Source organism: Plectropomus leopardus, chromosome 20 (genome assembly GCF_026936395.1).
Source record: "Plectropomus leopardus strain MGB_pleo_1.0 chromosome 20, ASM2693639v1, whole genome shotgun sequence".
NCBI lineage: Eukaryota > Metazoa > Chordata > Actinopteri > Perciformes > Serranidae > Plectropomus > Plectropomus leopardus.
In genome coordinates, this window is record NC_142195.1 from 18,101,267 (window position 1) to 18,126,125 (window position 24,859).

At 38.5% G+C, this 24,859-nt stretch overlaps 2 protein-coding genes across 3 annotated transcripts in view; both read right to left on the reverse strand.

Annotated features, from left to right (window-relative positions):
• Positions 1 to 200: 200 nt before the first annotated feature.
• Positions 201 to 10,950, reverse strand: LOC121960220 (adenosine receptor A2b-like). The gene is made up of 5 exons (XM_042509845.2): positions 10,637 to 10,950; positions 6,533 to 7,072; positions 5,336 to 5,467; positions 3,128 to 3,231; positions 201 to 2,037 (listed from the first exon to the last, which is right to left on the reverse strand). The coding sequence occupies exons 2-5, from the start codon at positions 6,730 to 6,732 to the stop codon at positions 1,064 to 1,066; spliced, it is 1,410 nt and encodes a 469-aa protein (XP_042365779.2). The 5' UTR covers positions 6,733 to 7,072; positions 10,637 to 10,950; the 3' UTR covers positions 201 to 1,063.
• A 1,278-nt stretch (positions 10,951 to 12,228) lies between these two features.
• Positions 12,229 to 24,859, reverse strand: part of bcr (BCR activator of RhoGEF and GTPase) — a 107,877-nt gene continuing 95,246 nt past the window's right edge. For both annotated transcript variants that reach the window (XM_088070955.1, XM_042509140.2), the window contains exons 20-23: positions 19,301 to 19,435; positions 19,058 to 19,163; positions 17,608 to 17,770; positions 12,229 to 16,789 (exon numbers count right to left, since the gene is read on the reverse strand). In XM_088070955.1, coding sequence (XP_087927081.1) covers positions 16,700 to 16,789; positions 17,608 to 17,770; positions 19,058 to 19,163; positions 19,301 to 19,435 — 494 coding nt within the window. In that variant the 3' untranslated portion in view covers positions 12,229 to 16,699. The remainder of the gene's footprint in view (positions 16,790 to 17,607; positions 17,771 to 19,057; positions 19,164 to 19,300; positions 19,436 to 24,859) is intronic.

The window sequence follows — 24,859 nt, forward strand, 5'->3', positions numbered from 1 at the left end:
AAAATGGGACAAACATGTCACTGCATTGTTACTACAAATGTGCTTTACATGAAACAATCATTTATTTCTATTGTTCTTAAACAACTAGGAGTAAAGATTAAAAAAAGTTAAATTACCTAAGTTTTGGTGTTTTTCTTGGTTTCACAGATTACTTGACTTTGATAGGTTCATGGTAGTTTTAATGAGAAAAAAAGAACAAATAAGTATTTAAGACTTTTAATTCTCCAGTAAGAAAAACAATACAGATGACCATTACAAAAGGTGACCTGGTGCAACATTATCAAAAAAGCTGTTAAAAATGTAAGAGTTTAAAGTGTCTTAAAACGCATTGCAAGATACAATACACTTGATAAAGCATTGTTTTCTGCACATAAAAATGCACATTGTTTAAAAGGCATAGAACCTGACATAAAGGGACATTTGTATATATAAAAAAAAACCCTGTCATAGATGTTATTGTACTGTATGTCAAGAAAATGTAAGCCAGTTTTAACATTCACATGCTCAGACTCTCGCATGTTCTAAACAGAGGATACAAACTTCTGCCCCCCAGGCAATTCAGAGTCCCTACATTCAAACACAACAGGCTGAAAATCTGGTTTTTAATCAGTCGATTCTGTTGCAAAACCAAACCAGTGTGCTGCTGATCAAAATCTGCTTTTGAGGATATTATGTGATGTGTTCCATGGCCGTGACTGTTTGGTGTGCTTTTATGGGTATGTACTGTTTGTGTAACTGCTTGTCTTATTTGTGTGTGAACTTCTTGAGCAGAGCTGTCTGAGGACACAAAATTAATTTCGGTATGAACTGACAAAGTTGTGTCATGTCTTATCCTGTGGTATGGTTTGCATGCTAGTAAATGTGATCCAACCCAGAGATAGTTTAAAGAACCAGTAGTAAAGCACACCAAGATTTCCCTTGACAATTAATTTGACATAAAAAAACAAAAACAAAAACAAAAACAGACTTTCTGTTGATTTGCAGAGGCTTTGTTAATCCATTTTCATGTTGGCACACTGTTATTTGTTTTATAGAAATATATTTAAATAGCTAAATATCTTTGTCATGAGACCTCTGTAAGCTCTGTTGAGTGGACACAGTCAGTCTGGTTTAGGGAGAAAGCCTGAACATTAACAAAAGCAATGCAGCTTCCACTGTCCTTTGCCTCCAAAACATCTGTTGCTCCCCTCAGATATGTAACCGACTCGGCTCCATCTTGAGCAGCAAATCCCATGATGCATGGCTGCTGCTGCTGCTGCGTTGCAGAAAGAGCGCTACCTTTTATTTGGTGTCCATTGGGTATGTAGCTGCTTGGTGCGGTGTCTAACTTTGATGTCCAAATGCGAGAGGCTTCATGAGCAGCTTTTGGTGGAGTTCGGTCAGGACTGGGGTCCAGAACGTAGCTATTCACTACTGTGCCACATGACAAACCCTCTTTACTGGCACAGAGGGAAGTCTGCCTGATGCTGCTGCTCCCAACACCTCTGCCGTCCCTACCCCCAAACCCACGTCCATCCCTCTGCCCAAGGATGTGCTGGTACAGGATCCTCCGAAAGGTCCGCCTGAACTCCCGAATACGATAAGCGTAGATGAAAGGATTCACAACAGAGTTAGCATGGGAGAGGATGATGGCGATGTTCATCACCCAGATATCTGCGCGCCCACAGTCCGGACACAGGTGGTTAAAACAGTTGATGATGTGCAACGGAAGCCAGCACAGAGCAAACAAACCTACAATGATGGCCAGCGATTTGGCTGCATGCACTTCCTTCTGCAAGGTTGAACGAGATGAGTTGGACGATGTGGTTATTCCTCCAGGAGCAGGTGCTTGTGCAACTTTGAGCCCAATCAGGCGAAGCTGGCGCCGAGCAGCCATGAAAATATTGACATAGATGACCAGCATGACCACCAGGGGCAGTAGCACACAGCCAAAGAAATTGAAATAGACCATGTAGTCCAGGGTTACCACTTCTTCAAACAGGCACTCAGTCAAGCCTTCAGGGCAGCTGCTGCTGGCTGTGGCGGTGGCGTTCCAACCTGAATAATAGAGTCACGAGTATTTATTGAAAATTTTATCTTTCTAAGCTTTGGTGTGTTGGATTTAGGGGGATATGTTGGCAGGAATGGAATATAATGTAATAAGTATGTTGTCTTTAGCGTATAATCACCTGAAAATAAGAGCTGTATTTTCATTACCTTGGAATGAGGCATATATATCTACATCGGAAGCAGGTCTCTGTATATGGAGATCACCATGTTGCAATACCATGTTTTCATTGTAGTCTTGAACGGACAAACAAAACACTTCAAGAGCACATCAGCAGCTGCAGGACTAGCAGCCTCTCTTCAACATGCCAACAACGCTGGAGAATATTTATTTTTTAAGTCAAAATGCCTTTTTCAATGGTTTAAATAATTGGGACTGTTGGTTTTGGGGAGGAAGAGACCTCTGCGGATGATTCTGCTCACAGTAAAAACCTCTAAAAATCAGAATCGGTTAGAAATATGTTAAGCAAATAGCACACAACCAGAGGGAGTTTCAGCTGGTTGCAATCTGAAAACCTCACCACTACATACCACTAAATCTCCCTACATCTTAGACATTGGACCTCTAAATTGTCAACCAAATAGTTTTCCTTCTATAGCAGAGATAACTCTTTACATTTGTAAAACATTTTTCATAAATTCATTGGAAGTTGATGTGCATGGTTCAGGTTTCAGACCTCTTAAAACTCATTGCAGCAGTAAGAAGCACTTTGTTTGCTAGATTGAAGCAATCATGAAAATGCCAGATGCACTTCCTATAATTGTTAGCACTGAGGGGAATATGAGCACTTTTCTTCAGAAATACTGTTATATAAAAATGCATTTCTACATTTTTTCCCAAGTGTCTTTTCATTCCTCCTCTCATATGTCAGACGATTTTGAAAATGGTTGTTCCAATAAGAGGATGTTGAGGCTTGAGGCAGGGTATGTTTGGAAATGTGTTTACTGATGAACTATCATTTACAATTCTTTTTTTTGGCACTGACAATAAAAGAAATGTCAACCAAAACTCAGGTAACAAGTCATCTCAGAAACCTACAGACAGAAACAGATATCTCCTTTGCCAAAATGAATCTCCCACCTTGGTTCCAGCCCAGCATTGGTGTCAGGCCGATTCCCACCGAGAGAACCCAACACAATGCGATGATGCCTTTTGCTCTTTTTCCCGTGACCAGGCTGTTATACCTGAAAGGTTGAGCAGAGTACAGTGACATGTTAGGGCTGGTTGTTCTGTTGTATCTAATCTCAGTGTGGTAGTATCCCTGTGGAGCAAAGTCAATATTTGATGATTTAAATGAGCAGAAAATGATTGTGCATTCAAACCTAAATGCAATATTTATTTAATAAGCAAAGCAAGAGATGGAAATTATTTTATTGTTGCATTACTGGCTCTTGAATACACTGTAATCACTTCTGGTAATCTGACCAGTACCTCTCCAGTTCTTTTGTCTGCTAATTAAAGACACATTCAAGTCACACAAGTCTTTTAAATATCTAAATCCATTATGACTTTGCAAATGTCTGTTGGGCTTTGATGCCAATATTGCTTTGTATGTTTTTCCCTCCTTCAATGTCAGTTTATATCTACACTAATATGCTTTCATTTTGGCTACAAGAGAAGAGGGTAAAGTGGAAATTTTGTGAAATGTTACTGTGTGTTAATGCATGACTTTGCAAACAGCTGAGTGAGTGTGCATTCCTTTGCAATAAGGTGCATTTCCTTCCTATATTCTAATTTACTAGCATACTTGTTTCATGTAAGAGCTTCTGGGAAAATGCAATGAAATACAGAATGATATAAATCATTTCAGGTGGGTTAATGACCTAACATGAGGGAAATGATACGGACACGTATTTTACAATCCAATCTCTGGTCATTTGTTAACTTAAAGGGATAGCTCTGACATTTTGAAGTGGGTTTGTATGACGTAATTATTCATAGTCAGTGTATTTACAACAATAAATAGAAGTCTGCACACTCCCAGTTTGGAGAAGCAGACAGGAATAACGTTTTGCTGCTGTCAAGCTTGTCAAAGCTTAGCATCTGCGTCTCTAAACTGTGACCAGCATCTAATGTATGTAACACACTAACCATGGATAAGTACATCATTCAACCACATGATCTGGAGTATCCCTTTCATTTGCTGAACTGAGCTGGGTCTTTGTGGACACTGATACATTTTTTTACATGTTACACACATGTTTTGCACTACTGGCGCACCAGCAAGCCTCTACTGAATGTTAGGACTCTGTGTCAGTTGCATTACCTTATAATGTTTTTGCTAATGGGTTAATCATATATAAGCATTTTTTCTACAGCCTATTGTTTGGACTGACATATTTGATTTGGTAGTGTGAGTAAACTAACTAACTAACTGCTACAGCTTTTCACCACATCTTCAAGTTAATGGGGATTTCTGTGGACCGCACTGGCAACATGCCCATTGCATCATGCACACATGAGCCTGCACACATTTTGTTTGAGGATTACAAATAGAAAATCAGCATGACAGTATTCTTGGTAACATCGCCTCACCTACAGCCATTGTCCCATGTGACTGAAATGTTTCATGGCCCGGGTGGCAGCCAGTAGGCTATATTAAGCCTCCTAAAAAACTCTGATGAATTATTAGCTCTCCCGTCTTTGGTGCCAGGGGTTGTGGCACCAGGGTGAGCACACAAACACACGCAGAAGCCGTTATGCAACTGCTTATGCTAATGCGTCACCTGCTGTGGCTTACTCGATGAAATATCCTCTCATGGCAATAGTGAAGAATGCAGCTGTGACTAAACAACGGTGGCTTTGGTTACACAATATGAGTCAACCGTGTGTCAAATGCCTGCTGCAGAAAGAATGGACGAGGCGCTTTGTTGTAAGCTGCAAAATAAGCAAGACATTTTAAAGAAGTAGATTTTGAATGGTGTTGATTTACATGGGTGAAAATGATCAAAGCCTTCAGCAGATTTAATCCCCTCCAACAGCACACACGCAGTAACCTAATAAAGCCTGCCGAGACATATATCCATGTCTGCCCACAGCGGGCCAGATTAGCCTTAATTGAATAACATCTCGCTATAATTCAATGTGTTTTGCTACACTGCATATGTGCTTTGGACACCTCTCACATGTGATTTGTTAACCCACACTCCTCTGGTTTGTTGTGTGTGAAAAGAGCATCAAGCTCAAAATGTTTCCATCCAGTTCTGCTTAGTGAACCTGGTTAAAGTGACAGCGTGTGAAACTGTCTCTGTTTTAGTTTTCAGCATGTGACCGTTTGTTTTGTTTCACCTGAGTGGGTTCTTGATAGCGATGTAGCGGTCTACAGCAATGGCCAGAAGGCTGAAGATGGAGCTCTGAGTGAGGATGAGGACGAAGCAGGCGATGAAGAGGCAGCCAAAAAAGTTGGCACAGAAGCCAGTACTGGTGATGGATTACAAGAAAACATCACAGGTGATAAAAATGATGGATAAAAAAACCTAAATTTTACATTCTTACAAATCCTACAAAGCAATTTTCTTTAAGTTATTGCCACAAGTCAGCCCCAGTCCCAGCATTTAATGTGACTTATTACACTTTCACTCTGCATTACACTGAATTTAAAGGTCAAGTGTACGATTTAGGGGTATATAAAGACAAATTAATGACATTAATATGTAATCACCTGAAAGTAGGAATCATCATGTTTTTGCTGCCTTAAAATGATCCATTTATATCTACATAAGAAGGGTCCTCGCCCATGAAGTCCACCATGTTGCACTGCCATAGTTTTACAGCAGCTCAAAATGGACAAACAAGCAGTGATTCTGGATAGAGCAATTCACATTTTTGCGTTGGCCACCATTAGCAGGCCTTCCGCGATGAGCCAAACAGTGTTGGAGAAACACTAGTTATTATTTAAAGTGTAACTGCTTTATTCAGTGTTTTTACCCTGCGGATAATTTGGCTCCTGGTTAAAACGCTTCTGATCAGAAAAAGGGTGAGCACACATTAGCAGATGCTGAGCTAGGGGCCTGTTTGCGACGAGCCAAACTGCATTAGAAAAACACTTATTTGTTTATTCAGTGTTTTTGCTGGTTTTAATTAACAGGTACATTTGTTTTGGAAAGGAGGAGACCTCTATGGATAATATAGCTCCCAGCAAAAAACCTCCTGCATTTCTTGCTCCTTAATTATCTAAGAAAGAAGATGAGCAAAAATTAGTAGGTGCTGGCATAGCCTGTAGCACTGAGTCAAAAAGCAGATTTTACCACTTTAAATCACCTGGTCTGTTTGTTTTGGAGGGGAAAGACCTCTGTGGATATTTCGGCTCCTGGTAAAAACCTCCTGAACAATGTACACTGAAGGAATTCTTACTGGGGTAAGTTTCAGCTAAGTTGCGATCTACAGTCCTCACCACTAGATGCTGCCAAGTCCCCCAAAATCTTACACACTGGAACTCTACGTCATATAAAAAAAAGACAAAATGTTTTAAAAAGGCGAAGATACCTGATAGTGATAGCGAAGGGAATTGCCAGCAGCCCCACAGCGATATCAGCCACTGCCAGTGACATCACAAAGAAGTTGGTGATGCTCTGCAGGTTGGAGTTGAGGCAGACGGCCCAGCAGACCAGGACGTTCCCAGCCACAGACAGGCAGGCGATCACCAGCTCCAGGCCAATATAGACCAGGTGTTCATTCTTCAGCATGGTTATTTTTTTGCTTTCTTTGCACTTTCATCCCACAGTCTCAACTGCTTGTTTTTAGACAAAATAAAAGCTTGCCAAACCATATGGTACAATGTCAGCAAAGTGTCATTTAAGGATATTGGCAGGAAGTTCCCACCACAATAACAACACCTGTAGCACCTGACTTAAGTCATACTCTTCACTGTAACTCGCACTGCATCAGTCTGTGAGTCTTCCACTTTGTCTCTACAACTGTTGCCGCCTCTTCAGCTCAGTAAACTTTGCTACAGACGGCGGCAGAATACTGAGGAGGAAGCATCTAGGAGTTTTGCCCGATGGCTGCCAAATTAAGAGCAGTGGTCTGGGGAGAGAAAGAGAGAGGACACAATCTGAGTAGTCTGGCCTGTACAAACAGATTGCAGGTTACCGCACAGGTCAGAAAAGCCATCTATCTCCGGAAGACAGGGGGACAGCTTGTTTTCCATACAGGGCCAAAGCAGACAGTCCAACAATGCACCTTTTATTTCGGGAAAAGTTTCCCGAAACCCTTCGACACACTAATCATTCCCCTCACTGACACCCTTTCTTCCAACATCACTGATAGGGTAATTACGCAATTAAACCACGTATAAATTTCAAAGCCATTGTACTGACACTGAAACACTTTGTTAAGCTATCTTTGCCTGTTCTTTTTTCTTCCTTTTTTCCAGGGTATTTTGTTAAATTCCACTATATCATAAGCAGATAAGGACATATTGTGACAACCTCAAATAACCTCCACAAAGAAGGAGTCTGAGTGAAATGTAGGATAAGAGATTCAGTTTACTGAGTACAACAGCTCAGTGGAGTGAGAAAAAAGACACTGCGCGGGGTAAGAGTTGGTTTCTAGATTGTGTCAGATTCTGGCACACATTTCATCCGGCTGGTTAAAACATAAGAACAAACATACAAAACCTGCTTCTATCTTCTCTAAATTGAGCAACAGAGCACATAGCAGACATATGTTGAAGGTGAAAGTTATCGACTGCAGTGAAGAGAACAATTAGTAAATATGACCTAGATCCTGCCAAGGTCAATACAGTGAGTAACACTGGGCAAGATAAGATTCAAAAAGATTGAATATATGGCAAACTAATGATTCTGTGACAACAGAAGTGATGCTGGGACCAGTCTGACCTATTTTGGGTGCCTAATGTCAGCTTGTGTCAGAGAAGTGGAATTCCCACACCCATCTTCATTCAGTCACAGGTCTTTTCTCCCACTGAGTCAGAGGTCACACCAACGAGGCTGGGTAAATTGGCCCATTTCAGTCTTCATGGGTCCATATACCTAATGAGTTATCTTCAGAGACCATGGGGACACTCCCTAAACTTCTCTGTACTACTCAAATTTTAACACCTTTTTTATTCTCAGCCTCCAGTCAGCTCTTAAGTACAGTTCAAGCTGTGCTAATAATATTATTTAAATTAGCAAAGTTAAGTTTCAATTTTGTTAAATTCAGCTATAGGGGGGACTTCCAACTGAGTAATATGAACACATAAAAATTTTCTAAAAATGATTGTAATTTCATCTAAATACAGAAGAGTTATAGTTTTTGATTTCTACTTAAGTAGCACCTTCCCCTCTGTGGTGGTTCAGGCTTGCACGTGGATAAAAACTGATATGTCAAAGGTATTTACTTCAGAGTTAACCCTTTGAAACATAATTTTTCTGGTGCTGCTTTCAGATGCCAGGTGATTTCTTTAAAAAAATGTGGACAGTAGTAAATTTAGAAATATATGTTTAAAAAGCAAGGGAAAATGTCTAGGGAAAAGGGAAAAAGCTAGGGAAATCTGTATTTAGAATGATCAAATTTTCATATTTAAAATTATGTTACAAAATTATTAGATTTTAAGTACTTTTCCCAGGTCATTTCCTTGTTTTTTTACACTCATTTTCTGACACGTATTTTTAATTTTGGGGTGATTTCTCTTTTTTGTTGCTCATTGCCTTCTTCCCATGTTTTTGACAAAAATCAAGCCAATTTATTCGGGTTTCACTGGGTTAAACTGGTCCAAGACTGGTATAAGGCCCTAACTGTGCTTTAATGTGCTTACATTGGAATGTAAAGACAAACTGATGCCAGCATTAAAAATACAAAAACAACTGAGAAAATATCCATCTGCTTCCCTTCCTTACATTGTTCTTTTATAAATGTCTCTCTGTTGGCCACGTATAACCCTGTGATGCTGACCGTCAGTATATCACACCAAAGTTCTACTTTTCTCCATTGTTCTGTTGCTGAAACCTTCTCACACGCCAAAGGATTTTAAAAACCAGGCTTGATCCAGCATGTTTGGAAAGCCCTTAAGTTTTTTAAGATCTCAAGTGGCTGCAAACGTTTCTGAACCTGCACAAAAAAAGATTCTTCAAAGCTAAAGTGAAAGAAGAAACAACTTACTTTTCCTCAATGCTGAAGTTCATATAAACCATCACATAGTGAGCCCTCTTGCTTAACCTTCTTCCAGTTGGCTGCTTCAGGAAAAACTACTCGCCTTTATTATGATTGTAGATATATGTGCCTACAGGCCATGGAGGAAGTGATAAGAAAATGCACATCCTGCTGGAGGGGGATATGTCTGTGCCCTGTCAATCAATGTATTAGCACAGCTCCACCAAAGTTGAAGGAAAACTAATAGAAAAGCTGCTGTATTACTACTGGCAAAAGCACTGTGTGTTACTAATAAGGGAGACACTGATATCACAGTGTGAACCTGATGGCAGGGACAGATAGGACAACAGGGGCATAAACAATACTGATACTGAATAACCACTGCAGGGCCAGTTAGGTATTTGATGTGACAGATACAGTGATGGTGAAAAGGCTTCAGCACTGAAAACATGCTACTGCTCATTTCTATTTAGTAGACTTATAAACTGAGACAAATACACACACTTCCATAATTATAGCTACTTATAGTGACTTAATAGATCACATGTACATTTTTTAAACTTTAATAATCTGATTCATCAATTCACTGCCAGAAAAACTCAGCAGCCCTGACACATCTAAAAGTTTCCATAGTTTAAGAATAAATACGACATGATACACTGATATCTGAAAAGTTGATTTTACTTTAAAAATCTTACAATTGCCTTGAAAAGTGTAAGTAAATATAACTAAAGATCTTAATTTGTGTTTATTTTATATGTAATTGTTAAGTTTACACAAAATTTTGTTGTATTTACTTAATTTTGTGAAGTTGTTGCAACTTAAAAATGACTATTTTTCTAAATCAATAGTTCTAAGTTTTAGACATTTCAGTAAATCAGGTTTACTGTGATATGTATCTGTGTTCTGCTGGTTGCAAACTAGCCAATCATATTTGTATTTTCTTTAACATGTTAAGAAAACAGTACCTGCAGATCTCCTAACTTCATCACTAGCAATACCCTCTTTGTCATGGTCAAGTTAAGTTGGACTTACTTGGTTTGCTGAAGTTGCTTACACTTAGAAAGAACAAGGTAATTTCACCTGTCATCTTTAAATTGCAACAACTTCACAAAATTAAGCTACAGAAGCCCATCACGCTTATGATGGGCTTCTTTAGCTACCCTCAAGCAACCATAACTAGTTGCCCACCCAGGTCCCTTGTTACAGCTTTGTCTGGCTTTGGTGTTTTGCCAATTTCCTAACTGGGATTTGTTTGTAAGTAAACATAAATCAAGATTAACAGTCATCTTTTTTTAGCAATCGCTTCCGAAGATTATTTTAAGTATGATTAACTTGTCAGATTTGACAGTGTAATTGTTTATTTGTTCAATTTATAAAACATAGTCCACAGATTACTGAGAAAAAAAAAGTTACACTGTTAAATGGTCCAAACATCAACTGAAAAACACATTTCTAACACAGTCTAAACAAGCAGAAAACAACATTTCTTACCTTGTTTTGAGGGTGAAAGTCAGAAGTCCTTCCACTCAATCAACGTGGATAGATGATGGCTGAAAGCGTTTACGCCGGAAACTTGCGTAAATGTAGTCGATAAACACGCTGAATTAAAAACAAAAAACACAGAAAACAAACAAATGCTCTCATGTGACATCGCTGCTCACGTTCGGCTTGTCAGGAGAAGTTTGAAGGCGTGCACTGTTGTCGCGCTGCAACAGGGAAAAGCGTGGCTGCAGGCGCACCGCCTCTCTGTCTGTGTGTGCGTGTGTCTGTAAGTGTGGTTGAGACTGTGTGGAGGTAAGGGGGTGTTTTAGTAGACGGTGACGTAGGCTATGGAAAACTAGAAATAACCGATGACAATACTGAGGTAAAAAAATAAATAAGTGAAAGGCAAGATCGTGAAAAGACACCCTCTGAGTCCACGTGCACATCAAGGTGAAACACCGAAATGCACTGATTACACTAGTTGGTTTTGGTTGCATGTTTATATTGTGTAGGCCTATCCACGGAGCTGCACCATAGTATATGTTCATTTGGTGTGTAATATAAAATAAACAGCGGTGTCATCTTTTGTACTAACATTTAAGACACATGCACATCTATTAAAGCTTCAGATCCCCTCTCTGATAAAAATGCATTTAAATATTTAAAAGTTAAGCTCACATACATTTTGTTTTGTTGTTTTTGCTACTGCTGTCTTTCTTTGTCTTTGTCTCTTGCTTTCAGAAAATGACAAGGGCATAGGTTTAATTGTAACATTGGGAGGGACACATTTGAAATGGTGAGTTTGCAAGTTTTGAGCATCACACACTTCATTTCCTGCATTCTGATGAAATATTATGTACCAATTTGTGCCCTCGCTGCTTCAGTTTCTTTAAATTTGTCTGTCAGTTTTACACAATGACACACATGGAGCTGCAGTGCATGTCAGCATGAGTCTAACCACATATCAGTCAGATCAGTGATTCACAACTTCCAAATAAAATTTTCTAATGATACACAAAGATATTGTGGGTGGTTTCGAGACAGGTTTCAAACCCCAGAATAGGTTTCCTGTTGGTTCAGATTCTACTTTTTTTCCTAAGAACATTTAACCTTTTTTTTCTTTGAACATTTTTGGTGAATTTTAATGAAAACATTTTTGCTATTTAAAGAAATTTGCAATTTCTGAAGAAAACATAATTGGAAGGCATGTTTTCCTCTAAAATCACCAAAATGACACCATTTACTATGGCCAGAAACTGTAAAAACAACATAATTGTTAGATTTTCAAATTTTGGACAGTCCTTTTGAAACATTGGGTGTTATTATACAGGTTTGCGAAACAGTTTTTCATGACTTTTCCAAAACTTTCAGGGTATATGTAGTATTGGAAAAGCAAAAACCTTTCTATGCCTAGATATTGCTATTTGCAAATTCCATGACTTTTCCAGATCTTTCATGACTGTAAAAACCCAGCATTTTATTTATTGTTTTTATTTTAAGTCCATCATGTCTTATTGTGAAGAGTGAAGAATTTTCACCTGAAAAGCTACCCGGTTGCAAGATTACTCTTGAATGAAAAAAAAACCCAACTAAACATGTCATTCTATGTAGATACAAGGAGATTTTATTTAACATTTTTGTGTACAAACATAGGCTGCAAATGCCTTCCAAACATGTTTGCCCTCAGAATACAGTTTCCTTTTTACAGTTCTACAAGCAGAACATTTAATATTGAACTGGAACAAGAGTCTAAAAAAATCAGGAAGGTATAAAGAGAAAGTGTTTGTGGTTGGTCGGCAAGTCTCATCCTCATCTTTGTTTCGAATAAAACAAAACTACGATATTTCCAGAGAAGTCTAATTTAAAGTCAGTTTTTTGTTGTAGAAGTGGCAGCAGAGGGTCATTAGAAAGTTTTAACTCTAGAATGGAAACATAGTGATTATTACCAGCGTCATGTACAATAAATGGAGATCTGTAACTTTCATATAGAGCAATATGTTCCATATCTTCAGGCTATTCCACAGAAAAATTAAACCTTTTTTGTTGTATTTATTCATGTACAGAGGGACTGAGGTTATGGAGGGTACATGCAAATACACTGACAATCAACAGACCAAAAACAATGCAGATTTTAGAGCAATATAAGACTCATTTTCTCCTCTACCACATACTGACAGCTTGGCTTTTCAAAGAGACTAGAGGCGTACCGGCTCAACCTTCAACGATCAGTGGACGCCACAATAAATAAAACTGAAACCAAATAATGTACTCTCTAGTATAATACATATTATACAACTCCATTGAAAAGTGAGTTGAGCTCACAGAAATCTGCCTTTTGAAACTCACGAAACCTGCATCTTCAGTTATCTAAATCAGATAAACAATCACAGTGGCCAGTCTGTCACATCCAACTACAGAGATGAGCCGACGATGCAGGAATACAGGGTTTGCAGTTGTACACAGTGGTTCTGATTCTGGGACAAAATAGTGACAAATAGTTTTTACTTTTAACAGGATGTTTGCTAAACAGACTGCAACATAAGACTTACATTTTCCCAAAGAAAGCACACCATACAAAGACCTTTTTTTTTTAACATTAATTTAGCTTTAGGTGATATATCATAAATAAATAGATCCAGTAGACCTTCTTAAACCAAGCAGGGACAAAGAATAAATAAATAAAAATAAAAAGGCATTAAAGGAGCCAAACACAAGGACACAGGCAGGAAATTCTGTCCTTTGCCCCGTAAAGACTGACTTGAGTTACAGCATCACAGTCAGACGAAGGTGGCGAGTAGAACGGGCGTGTACAACATGAGCTAAGACCGTGCTTAAGGTCCTGTCTTAGTCTTTAGAGTGTGTGGCTGTCCTCAGCAAAGGCAACAGGAGACTTAACGTTTCAGGCGCTAAACGAAAAAAGTGTCGAGGCACGATAGGGTAGAGTTGTGTAGGCAATCAGGACTTGTAATATAGGTGACGGATGAATGAATGGTGCATTCATTCTTTGTCTCATATCCTTACATAAAAATGATGAAACGAGGTGTGCATGCTACAGTAAAAACTGGGACTGAAGGCATGGAGACTTTCAGAATAAAATCTTGTTTTTTTTATGGGGATGACACAAAAATTGTGTGTTAATCTGTATTATTATGTGCATATGAGTGTAAGTGTCTTACGATTTTGAGAGCTGATATGTATTCAAAAGGAAAAACTCCTTCTTTTGTAAGTCTGAAGACATTTAAAAACTTAAAACATGTTATATATAATATTTACTCATATACGCCCCTCCTACGTTATCTTAGACATGGACACAACCACACACAAGCCCTTATCAGATCCATTAAATTGGTCAATGGGTTATAGTTTTATATGGGAAACCAAGCATGATATTTACCCTTAAATGATAAGTTCACATTGTTTGCGCAACAATCTTTTTAAATTGGCCAGAAAAAGGATATGCTGTTATAATGTAAACCAGTTAACGACATCCCAAAGACAGTGATGCAAACATGACAGCAAAAAAAAAAAAAATCAATAAAACATGCCTGCATGTTAAATCAACGACAGAAATTAAGATGAGAGATATGCATCTGTTGTATAAAAAAAAAACAAGTATCTTAAGAGATTTTCTTTAAATTGGCCATTGAGTTGAACACCTTCAGGCTCAAAGGGTAACCTCTGCAACCTGGACCATATTTTCCCATGTTTTGTGACTTTACTACTAATGGGAAAAAGAAGTTTTGAAATTGGTCCAGTTTTGAGTGAGAAGGCTACAGCAAAGAAACAAGCTGCAATGTCAACGCTTGGGACATTTGTGCAGCGTTAAATGATGTTGGCGTTAAAGGATCCCTACAGATGTAAACCTTTTTGCTAAAGAGTAAGATCCTTTTTGTCAAACCAGAAACATCCCAAACAGACAGGTCAAACAGACCAGATTCCATGTAAATAAACAGTCATTTTAGCATGTATAGAGCAGGCATATTTTAACATCTTACTGGGTAATGTAAGGGTTAATTTCAGCCAAACCAGAATTGGTGATTGTTGAAACTGTGGAAAGACGAACCAAGATGGCTTTTGAGAATTTTAATTTATTCCTGCTGACTTTGAATTAAGTGTGTTTTTAATTGATAAATTCACGTTTATTTAAATACAGTCTGGTAATTTCAGCAATAGTTAAACAACAAGGATCCTACTCTTTAACAAAAAGTTCAATCTCTTTTCTATCTCCTTTCTGATGTGGTCAGACACTTCTAATAATAATTTGAGCCTGTCAGTGTTAAAAACAAGCCCCTTAAATTGACAATGCGAACATGCCCCTTGCAGTCTGTTAAGATGTTGCTGGACCAATTTAAACATGAACATGGGAAAACAGGGTCCATGCTGAAAAAAAACAAACAAATATACTCTTTAAGGGGATGAAGAACATTTAAAGGGACAAAGAATAAGTAGGACATTTTGCCATATTCGTGAGATAAATAAAAAAGATGTTAGGGGAAGTTGAAACAAAATAATATCCCCTCATTAAAACCTACTGATATGCTCTTTTATGGGCATAAATGCTGAGCACTCAGGTCACTTGAATTGTTATACAGTAGTTCTAACATTGCATGAGTGCACTTCTGCAGCCAAAGATTAAATGGTACAAAAAGACACAATGTCATATGTGTTTGTGTGTGAGTGTGTGTGCTCTATCATGACATTGCATAATGTCTACACTAGACAGGCGACGGTCTCTGGATGTGAGACGTTCTGCCGAGGAACACCCAGCAGTTAAAGAGCTTGTGCCTTTTTTCCACAGCAGCATACAGTATGTAACTACAAGGTGTGTGTTACCCCTCATAATAATATCTAAATGAATAGGCTGGACAGAACAGCTGAGTAGTTTCTATAAGAACAAGGCTAAATCCTGCTTATTTACTGCAAGACTTGAAGTCAAGGCTAAGACCTACCACTTTCTTAAACAGAAAAAAAGTTCACATAGAAAAACAAACCGATTTACCCCCCCCCCAAAAAATAAATTACAATAATACCAACAATGATTATACTGTTAAACAAAAAGAAAAAAAATACAACTTTAAGATTATGTACATACTGTATCTGTAAATACAACTGCTTCCTTTTCTCCTGAAAACAAACAAACAACATTAATTTGGCAAGATGTCCTATGTTACAATAAGAAGGACATTTCATCAGCAAAGATATGAACGCAGACAATTCAATGTTAGAAAATATATTGCTTCCCGGATATTCGAGCTGAAGACTATCTTGAAACCCATACAACACAAAAAGAGGAAATTTGCTTCTATGAAAAACCGCAGGCAGTCAGATTGCAGTGTTATTACTAATCATCAGGGGTCCTTTTTTGTAGTCTTACTGTCTCTCTTCAAACTGTAGTGTTTGTGTCTGACTGGTTTGTTTATGCCGTAAACACCTTCACAAACAAGTGTTGGCTTCCTGACACAAAGAAATATCTTGGCAGTGATGGATGTTAATTTTTAACTCCCCAAAACTGCACAAAGGTCTCTTCTTGTCTTTTCAGGAAAGCTGCACAGAGATGATGTAAGACACGGTTAGAATTCTCCTCAGCAGGACATGAAGCAATGATGATGAATGAGCATATTTTGCTGTGAGTCGCTGATTGTCCAAAAGAAACACATATTGGAAAAAATGCCCAAACTCAAAGGTACATGGAAACTGATCTGTTGGCAAACAAATACAAGAATCAAGAAAGGCGTATTTTGTTCTCTTATGGACTGATTTATGAACCACAACAAGCTGTAAAGGTTCAAGATCGACAGAGAGCATAGTGGAGAAATGTAGATGGGGGCTGTACCCACATTGTCACTGAAGGTACAAGGAATCATACTAAATATCAGCTAATGAGAGACATGAACGTCAAGGGCCGCACATCCTCTGAACTCCAGAGGTCCAATAGCACCCTCTTGTGTTTGAGGGACGCAGAGAGACACAAAATCTGATCAGTCAATTCAAAAACATACTACTACAGGCTCACTTTGAGCCACAGTCCGTCTCTTTTTCACTCCTTTATGGTCAACAGAGTCAGTGTTAGCTCTATACTTCAGTGGAGAAAAGGATGCTCTGTCGTTTACTATCTGGTGTGGGGATCGTCTCCAGCTGGAGGAAATACAGCAACACCTGGACCTGCAGGGGGGATAGAAAATAAATAGACTGGATCATAAGATGGATACACTCACATACTGTATTCATTAATCAATGGATATCTTTCTTTCATAATGTAATAGTCACTTGAATTATTATTTGCAGCTGTAAGTAGAACTAAAGGAGAAACATTAAAGGTGTCCTGGTGACATCCCTGATGTAAAATATAATTGTAGATATATGCATTTTTTGATATGCAAAAGGCTGAATATGAGAGGACACATTTCTAACTTTGTGCACAATTGCGATATGCCATATTATTGTGTATAAATAGATGAACTTCTATGAATTCAAACAAACATTACCTGTACTATTTGTGAAATGACAAAAGTGGTAGTGGGTGGGATGCCTCTTGAACGAGGGGATGGCTCCTTGCCTCCACCTTTATTTGTACTTAAGTATCTAGAATTTGCATATTGTTGTGTTTATGCAATCATGTGAGGATGGCATAGATAATTAACCTTTAGAAACCTGTGCAAATTGACTTAATTCCTTACAAATACGTAGGAAAAAGCCAAAAGGAATTAAAAATAAATAAAGGAAAAAATAGCAAAAATAAATTATTTAATTAAATATTTATTTTTTTAATTAAAAATTATGAAGGAAAAAAAAGAAAGTAAAAAAAAATCATTTTTCAATATAATTATGATAATTGTAATGAATTTTCCCGTACATTTTTCTCAAATTTCTTTTATACGATTTTCTAAATCCACTTCTTGCAATAGCTGGATATTTTTCTCAAGTTTTTCATTGCCTGAACAACATTCTTTTGCTTCCAGAAGAAGATCTCTGTGGCTCACCTGCGCCATGACTTCCAGTGACCAGCTGTCGCCCATGCTGATGGGTTGGGTGGGGTTAGCAGGGATCTTGCTGTCCTTCTCTGAAGGCCTCAGCAAGGTCGGCCCAAACACCGTTGCCAGGTTGTGGAGAGACATCTTGTTGACACTTTCCTTCTCTGCCACCCTACGGAGACGATGACAAAGTCCATTAGTGGCGTAAAAAGATAACAAGAGCACGTGCAGGTGATGCTAATGTCCAGTAAGGGATCTATGTTTTCTGTGTGTGTGTATGTGAATATCAGAGATGTTAAAAGTCTTAATTCCTACAACAGTTAACTTAAATTCTACATTTCAATATATTCTTACAACTTACAGTCTAAATCATTATTATTAATTGATTAATAAAAGAAAAATCAACAGCGATAAGCATTTTGTTTCATGTCACCTCACCTACATACTGCTAGCTATTGTCCCAATCAACAAATATTGAACTTTCATAGTTTTGCCTTTAACAAAATATCAGATATAATGGTGAATAAGAAATAGTTCCCCTCTTATGATTTCACATCCAATCTCTTGATGTCCTGACTAAATATTTAAAGTTATAATTTTCTTGATGATCAAGGCCAGCTGTGACCTTGCACCATCTATTACACACTTGTGCAATGTTTTTAAACATACTGTATATCTGCATTCTTAGAGAAACAAAAAATGCAAGAAAAAATGTAGTGCGTTTCCTCAAACCTTACAACATACTGCCAAAACTGAGACAACAAGATGGAGCAGCAAAACTCTGTGTTCCTCAGGCAACCTTGTGTAGTCTACGCAAACAACGAGAAACTATTCATGGCTGCTTGTGATGGAGACAAAAACCAAAAGCACCCGTGGTTGAAGTCAACTCATTAATGCCCGCTTACATAATCTCAACGTAATCAAACAGCTGTAAAGTCATTTCAAACAGTTAATTACTTTATACTCATGAAATGAATATACAAATATAATTTAGATGATAATCAGAATTATAAATCAAGAAAAAGAGAAAAAAGATATAATAATCATCCAGTTATAGTGAAAAATTTGACCCGGACTGACGTGATCACTGTCAGTGTATTCTCTTGAAGTATAGAAGGCACAAAGGTGAACACTGGACACAAATGTAAGCCATTTTGATTAGCTGTCATTACCCAATTACAAGTTTATCTGGATTGTTAATAAATAATATATAGATAATACTGGGGCAAAAACATGAAATTGAAATCTATCTGGAATCTTAATTTGTGTACTTTACTTGTATGTGATGAAATGCACCTCATTTATATTTATGGCCTGTTGTTGTGCAGGAGTTTCATTTGCTGTGTTTGTGGACATACCTGTCTACACATGATGCAAAAATGTGTGTGTGTGTGTGTGTGTGTGTGTGTGTGTGTGTGTGTGTGTGTGTGTGTGTGTGTGTGTGTGTGTGTTGACTTACCTCTTCAAGTGATCCAAAAGGAAAAGGAATGTAACCAGGTTGGGTTCTGGCAGCGACAGCAGTAAGTTCAACATACAGCTCTCTTTGGCAACACTGTCAGACAGAGCTGGACAGAAGCAAAGGAAATGAGTTTTTACATGTCCTGCAAATAAAGGACTTTTTCTTGAGTAACCCTCAGTAGACATTTGTTGCATCCACTGATAATTAATTACATTTGAGCACATCAATGGCCTCGTGACTTACTGATGCCGCCTGCAAAATTGGGGTAGAGCTCGTCAGTGAAGAGTGGTTCTGGCAGCTCTCTGAAGTACAGCTTCAAGGTCCCAGCGATGGCGTTGACGTCCATCTCACTCATCATCACTGACACATCTTTATGATCTGCAGGGGGAGAGACGAGAACAAAAAAATATGAGGTTGTGCAATGACGAAGGAAGTTGATAAGACGGGGAAACACCTCGGCACGAGCAGCAGTCACCATGCGTCTTAATTTTCTGTATCTCAAAATTTTTCAAAATACACACACTCCACATATGGAGCATTCACAATTAGCACACAAAAATGCATATTTTTGGCTTCCGGGTTGGACACCGACAAGATGGCAGCTTAGTTTTGGAGCTCCCGACTGCACCCTCTAGAAAGTCATTGAACTACCCCCAAGAAAGCGAAATTTCAACTTTATAGACTTTGTTAAAACGGGGGTAACGATGGACACCAGGCAGAAGGGCAAGAAGGGGACTCAGCAGCCAGAAATAAACGACGACGAAAGATCACGAGGTGACACGCAGACCACCGCTAGCAAACATGCTAATGTAATGCCAGGCGAAGAGAGGGCTGATCTGGACTTGATCCTTCGGGAACTGAGGGGTTTTCGCCAGGACAACAAGCAACAGCTGGAGGACATTAAGGGGGAAATTTTAAAGACTAACGTAAGACTAGACGAGGCAGAAGAGCGAATAATGAAAGTCGAGGAACGAGTTCAAAACACTGAGGATATTTTAGCAGAAATGCTAAAGCTACACAACTCGCTAGATGCTAAAATAACCGACCAGGAGAGCCGTTCTAGACGCGAAAACATACGGATCTATGGGGTCGCCGAGGGAGTCGAAAAGCAGTCTCAATCCATGACTTCGTTCGTGGAAAAGTTACTCCGCGAAAATCTCGACATACCAGACGAGACGCCTTTGCAGCTGGAGAGAGCGCACCGCGCGCTCGGTCCACAGCCACCTGAGGACGCAGCACCAAGATCCATCCTGGTGAGATTCCTCAGCTTCAAAACAAAGGATAATGTTCTCCGCGCAGCTTGGCAGAAAAGGGGCTTTACCTGGCAAGGGAGGCGAATAAATCTGGATAACGACTATGCACCGCGTATTCTTCAGAAAAGAAGGGCATATACAGAAATACGCAAGATCCTGAAGGATCGCCAGATCCCTTTCCAAACCCTGTACCCAGCGCGGCTTAAAGTTAAATATAACGATGAAACCCGGATCTACGAGAGCGCCGAGGAAGCGGCAATTGACATGTCAAACAGAGGATACCCGGTGGAGATCATCAAACCTCCAGAGACTCTGATGGACAAATTGCAGCAGCTGACGTGGGAGAGGAGCAGCCAGCGAAGGAGGAGACGCGCATCCCACCCCAAACAAGAATCTAACTTCAAGGAGAGACTGCAGTCTTTCAGGCGGACCTCACCTCCAACAACTTAAGCTAAGATTGGTCGTTTTTATCTGGTAGATGGGCCCCCTTTTTGATGTTTTTCCCCCCAATGTTTGATGGATTGGGTAGGTGCATTTACAAATATAAAAACCTAAAATTAAATGGGGAAAAGGCTAATTACCTGGTTATTCTGGTTAATAATGTTATTTACAAAATGTAAGAATCACAGGGGGCAACAAGGGACTCTGGTGCAGCTAACCTGAGTAAGGGCCCCCTCTTCTGGACACGGGGAGGGGCTTTCCCTAGAGGCTCGAACAGGGTCACAACAAAGACCTCTGAAGTGGAAGCCAAACATAGTTTTGTTATATTACATGTTTACCTGTTTTACATTTTTGGTTCAATGTTGTTTTTCTATGTTCACTCCCTGTCAGTTCCTTCAGGGAAGGGGGGCTTTCCTAGGAAGTATATGGAGGCTGATTTTTGTTCACATACATGCAAGGTAAAACCTTAAAGGTAGCGTCTTTTAATGTTAATGGCTTACACAGTCCAATCAAAAGAGGGAAAATTTTATCCAAATTAAAAAAAGAAAAAATTCAAATCGCTTTCCTACAGGAAACGCATTTAAGTGACTTAGAGCATAATAAGCTAAACAGAATGGGTTTCAAATACATATACTCATCTTCTCACAAATCAGGACGGCGCAGAGGAGTGGCCGTATTGATATCTGGTCAAGTTAAATATGAACACGTGTCAGAAATTAGGGATAAAGAAGGAAGATTTGTTTTGGTTACTGGGAGAATCAATGGAGACCTAATAAGCCTCCTAAATGTCTACGTCCCCCCTGGAAGTGATTGGCTATTTTACAAGAAAATATTTGAAATAATGACTACAAAAAGCCAGGGCATTTTAATCAGTGGAGGAGACTTCAATATTCGTTTAAATCCTCAATTAGACTCCTCCAATAGAAAGTCAGACTCAAATGCAATCAGTAAGAAAGTGAATGCTTTGATGAAAGAAGTGGGAATTATTGACGTTTGGAGAGAATTGTATCCGTCTGGCCGAGATTTTACCCACTTCTCCTCACCCCACGCAGTCTACTCCAGAATAGATTATTTTTTCACCTTTAGTAAGGACTTTCACAGAATAGAGCAATGTGATATTGGTCCGATTGCCCTATCTGACCATAGCCCGATATACATGTCAATAAATTTAGACAATAAACCAAGATCTTTACCTTGGCGTCTGAATTCAAACCTTCTAAATAACCCACAGATTAAAGAAAAAATTAGGAAAGAAATTAAAACATATCTGGAGCTAAATGATAATGGGGAGGTGACGCCATCTGTGCTCTGGGATGCATTGAAAGCGGTACTCCGAGGGAAAATAATAGCTATCTCGTCGTATGAAAAGAAAATCAGAAAAGAAAGGCTCATTAATTTGGAAGAGAAATTAAAAGAATTACAAAGAGACCATGTAGAGACTCTAAATAAGGAAACCAGATTAAAAATGAACAAAATAAAAAAGGAAATAGATGAAATCAATACGTTAGAAATACAGAAAATGCTGATATTTACAAAACAACGTTACTATGAAGCTGGTGGAAAATCTCTCAAACTTCTATCTTACAGATTCATAAACAACAAGCAGACAGGTCAATACATAAAATAAGAAATCCTTACTCTGGGAACATTGAGACTCATACAGAGAGAATTCAGCAAAGTTTTGAAATGTTTTATAAATCGTTGTACTCTCAACCAAAAATGAATAATGACCTTCAGACTGAATCATTTTTAGCCACTCTTAATTTACCTACCGTTACCAACGAACAAAATGATAGACTATTGTCTGAAATAGGGATAGGAGAACTAAATGCAGCAATAAGTAAAATGAAAACAGGGAAATCGCCGGGCGCAGATGGCTTCACCTCTGAGTGGTACAGGACTATGAAAGAATCACTGGCTCCGGTACTATTGAGAACTTTCAATTGGGTGTTGAAGAAGAAAGAAATTCCGGCCTCCTGGAGATATGCCATCATTTCGGTGTTACCAAAAGATGGAAAAGACAAGTTGGAGTGCAGCAATTACCGGCCAATTAGTGTATTGAATATTGACTATAAATTATTTACAACTATACTGTCCAAGAGACTTGATAATATACTACCAGATCTGATCCACTCCGACCAAACTGGTTTTGTAAGACAAAGACAAACACAGGATAATACTAGGAGAACTTTGCATATAATAGATCAGATTATTGAACAAGGAATAGAATCAGCCATTATTAGCTTAGATGCCGAAAAGGCTTTTGATTCGGTCAAGTGGTCTTTTTTGTATAAAGTTTTAGAAAGATTCGGCTTTCATAAATCTATTATTGAAGTACTTGAAGCCCTATATGACAAACCTTCAGCAAAAATAAAAATTAATGGTGACTTATCTAATCCATTCATCCTTGAAAGAGGAACTAGACAAGGTTGCTGTGCCTCTCCTCTCTCTTCTTCTATTTATTGAGCCCTTGGCTCAATGGATCAGACAAAATACAGACATTAAAGGAATAAATATGCCATCAGGAGAAAATAAATTGGCCTTATTCGCCGATGATGTATTGATATATCTATCACAACCCACTCAGTCACTCCCTAAGCTTATGAACCTGCTAGAACAATATGGGATGTACTCAGGATATAAACTTAATATACAAAAAACACAGGTAATCACCTTTAATTATTACCCACCTAATCACATCAGAAGCAAATACAAAATGAAATGGGATGCAGAATCAATTAGATACTTAGGGGTAAACTTAACAAAGGATATTACAAAATTATTTGATTTGAATTATAACCCCTTAAATTCCCAGTTGAAATCCGATATTTCACGTTGGAATGTTATCCCTTTCTTGAGCTTAAGCTCCAGGGTGGAGTCCATTAAAATGAACATTCTACCAAGATTGCTCTATCTTTTCCAAAATCTTCCAGTGTCAATACCAACCAAACAATTCATAGAATGGGATATGATGATATCCAGGTATTTATGGCAGGGGAAAAAACCCAGGATCAGGTTTAAGACCTTACAACTAAGTAAAGAGAGGGGGGTATGGGTCTCCCTCCTTAAGAGAATATTACCTAGCAGCACAGTTGGGAGGCCATTGATTTGCCTATGTACCCCAGATTATTCAGCACGTTGGAAAGAAGTTGAAAATGCCTTACTAGAAGGGATTCCTATTGAAGCTACTATTTCAGATAATGAACTTTTAAATAAACAATTGAACATAAGCAACCCTTGGTTAAATATATTATTGAGAACCTGGCAGGAAATTGTAAAAACTTGTAATTTAAATGACTCAATTAAAATACTGCGATGGTGTGCTTATGACACCGACTTTATTCCAAACAGATCTGATGGCGGATTTAAAAAATGGGCTGCTAAAGGCCTAACAAATTATTACTCATATACTAAGGAGGGGACATTCCATAGTTTTGAATTCTTAAAGAAGAGATACAATCTTGAGCAAAAGGATTTCTATAGATATCTTCAAGTTAGAAACTATTTTAACCAGAATCTAAGACCAAATGTAGGTAAAGTACGAACAGGAATTTTGAAAATTCTTTTGTCAGTATCAGAATCTCCGTGTACTAAGATTATCTCTAAACTATATAAAGATGTACTCCATCCCAAATCAGGAAATACGTGGTATATAAAAGAAAAGTGGGAAAAAGAAGGCAATTTGATTATAACAGAGGATGCTTGGAAAGGAATATGTCTCATACAATGGACTTCAACTTGCTCGACTACCTGGCGTGAATTCTGTTGGAAAAACGTTGTTAGGTTTTTTATTACACCTTTACAAAAGAGACATGGGGGAGGGGGTTCCAGCTGCTGGAGACAATGTGGGATGGACGGCGCCAATCATTATCATGTTTTCTGGAACTGCCCAGTCATTGTTCCTTATTGGCAGGAAATCCACAAACATATTAACAATATATTTGGAGTCAATATTCCTTTTATTATGAATACAGTTTATATGGGAGATATTCAATTTGACGGATGGAGAAATAACGATAAAAAGTTGGTTCAAATTCTCCTGGCCGGAAGCAAAAAAGTTATAACGAGAAATTGGCTCAAACCCCACTTACCCACTATAGATGAATGG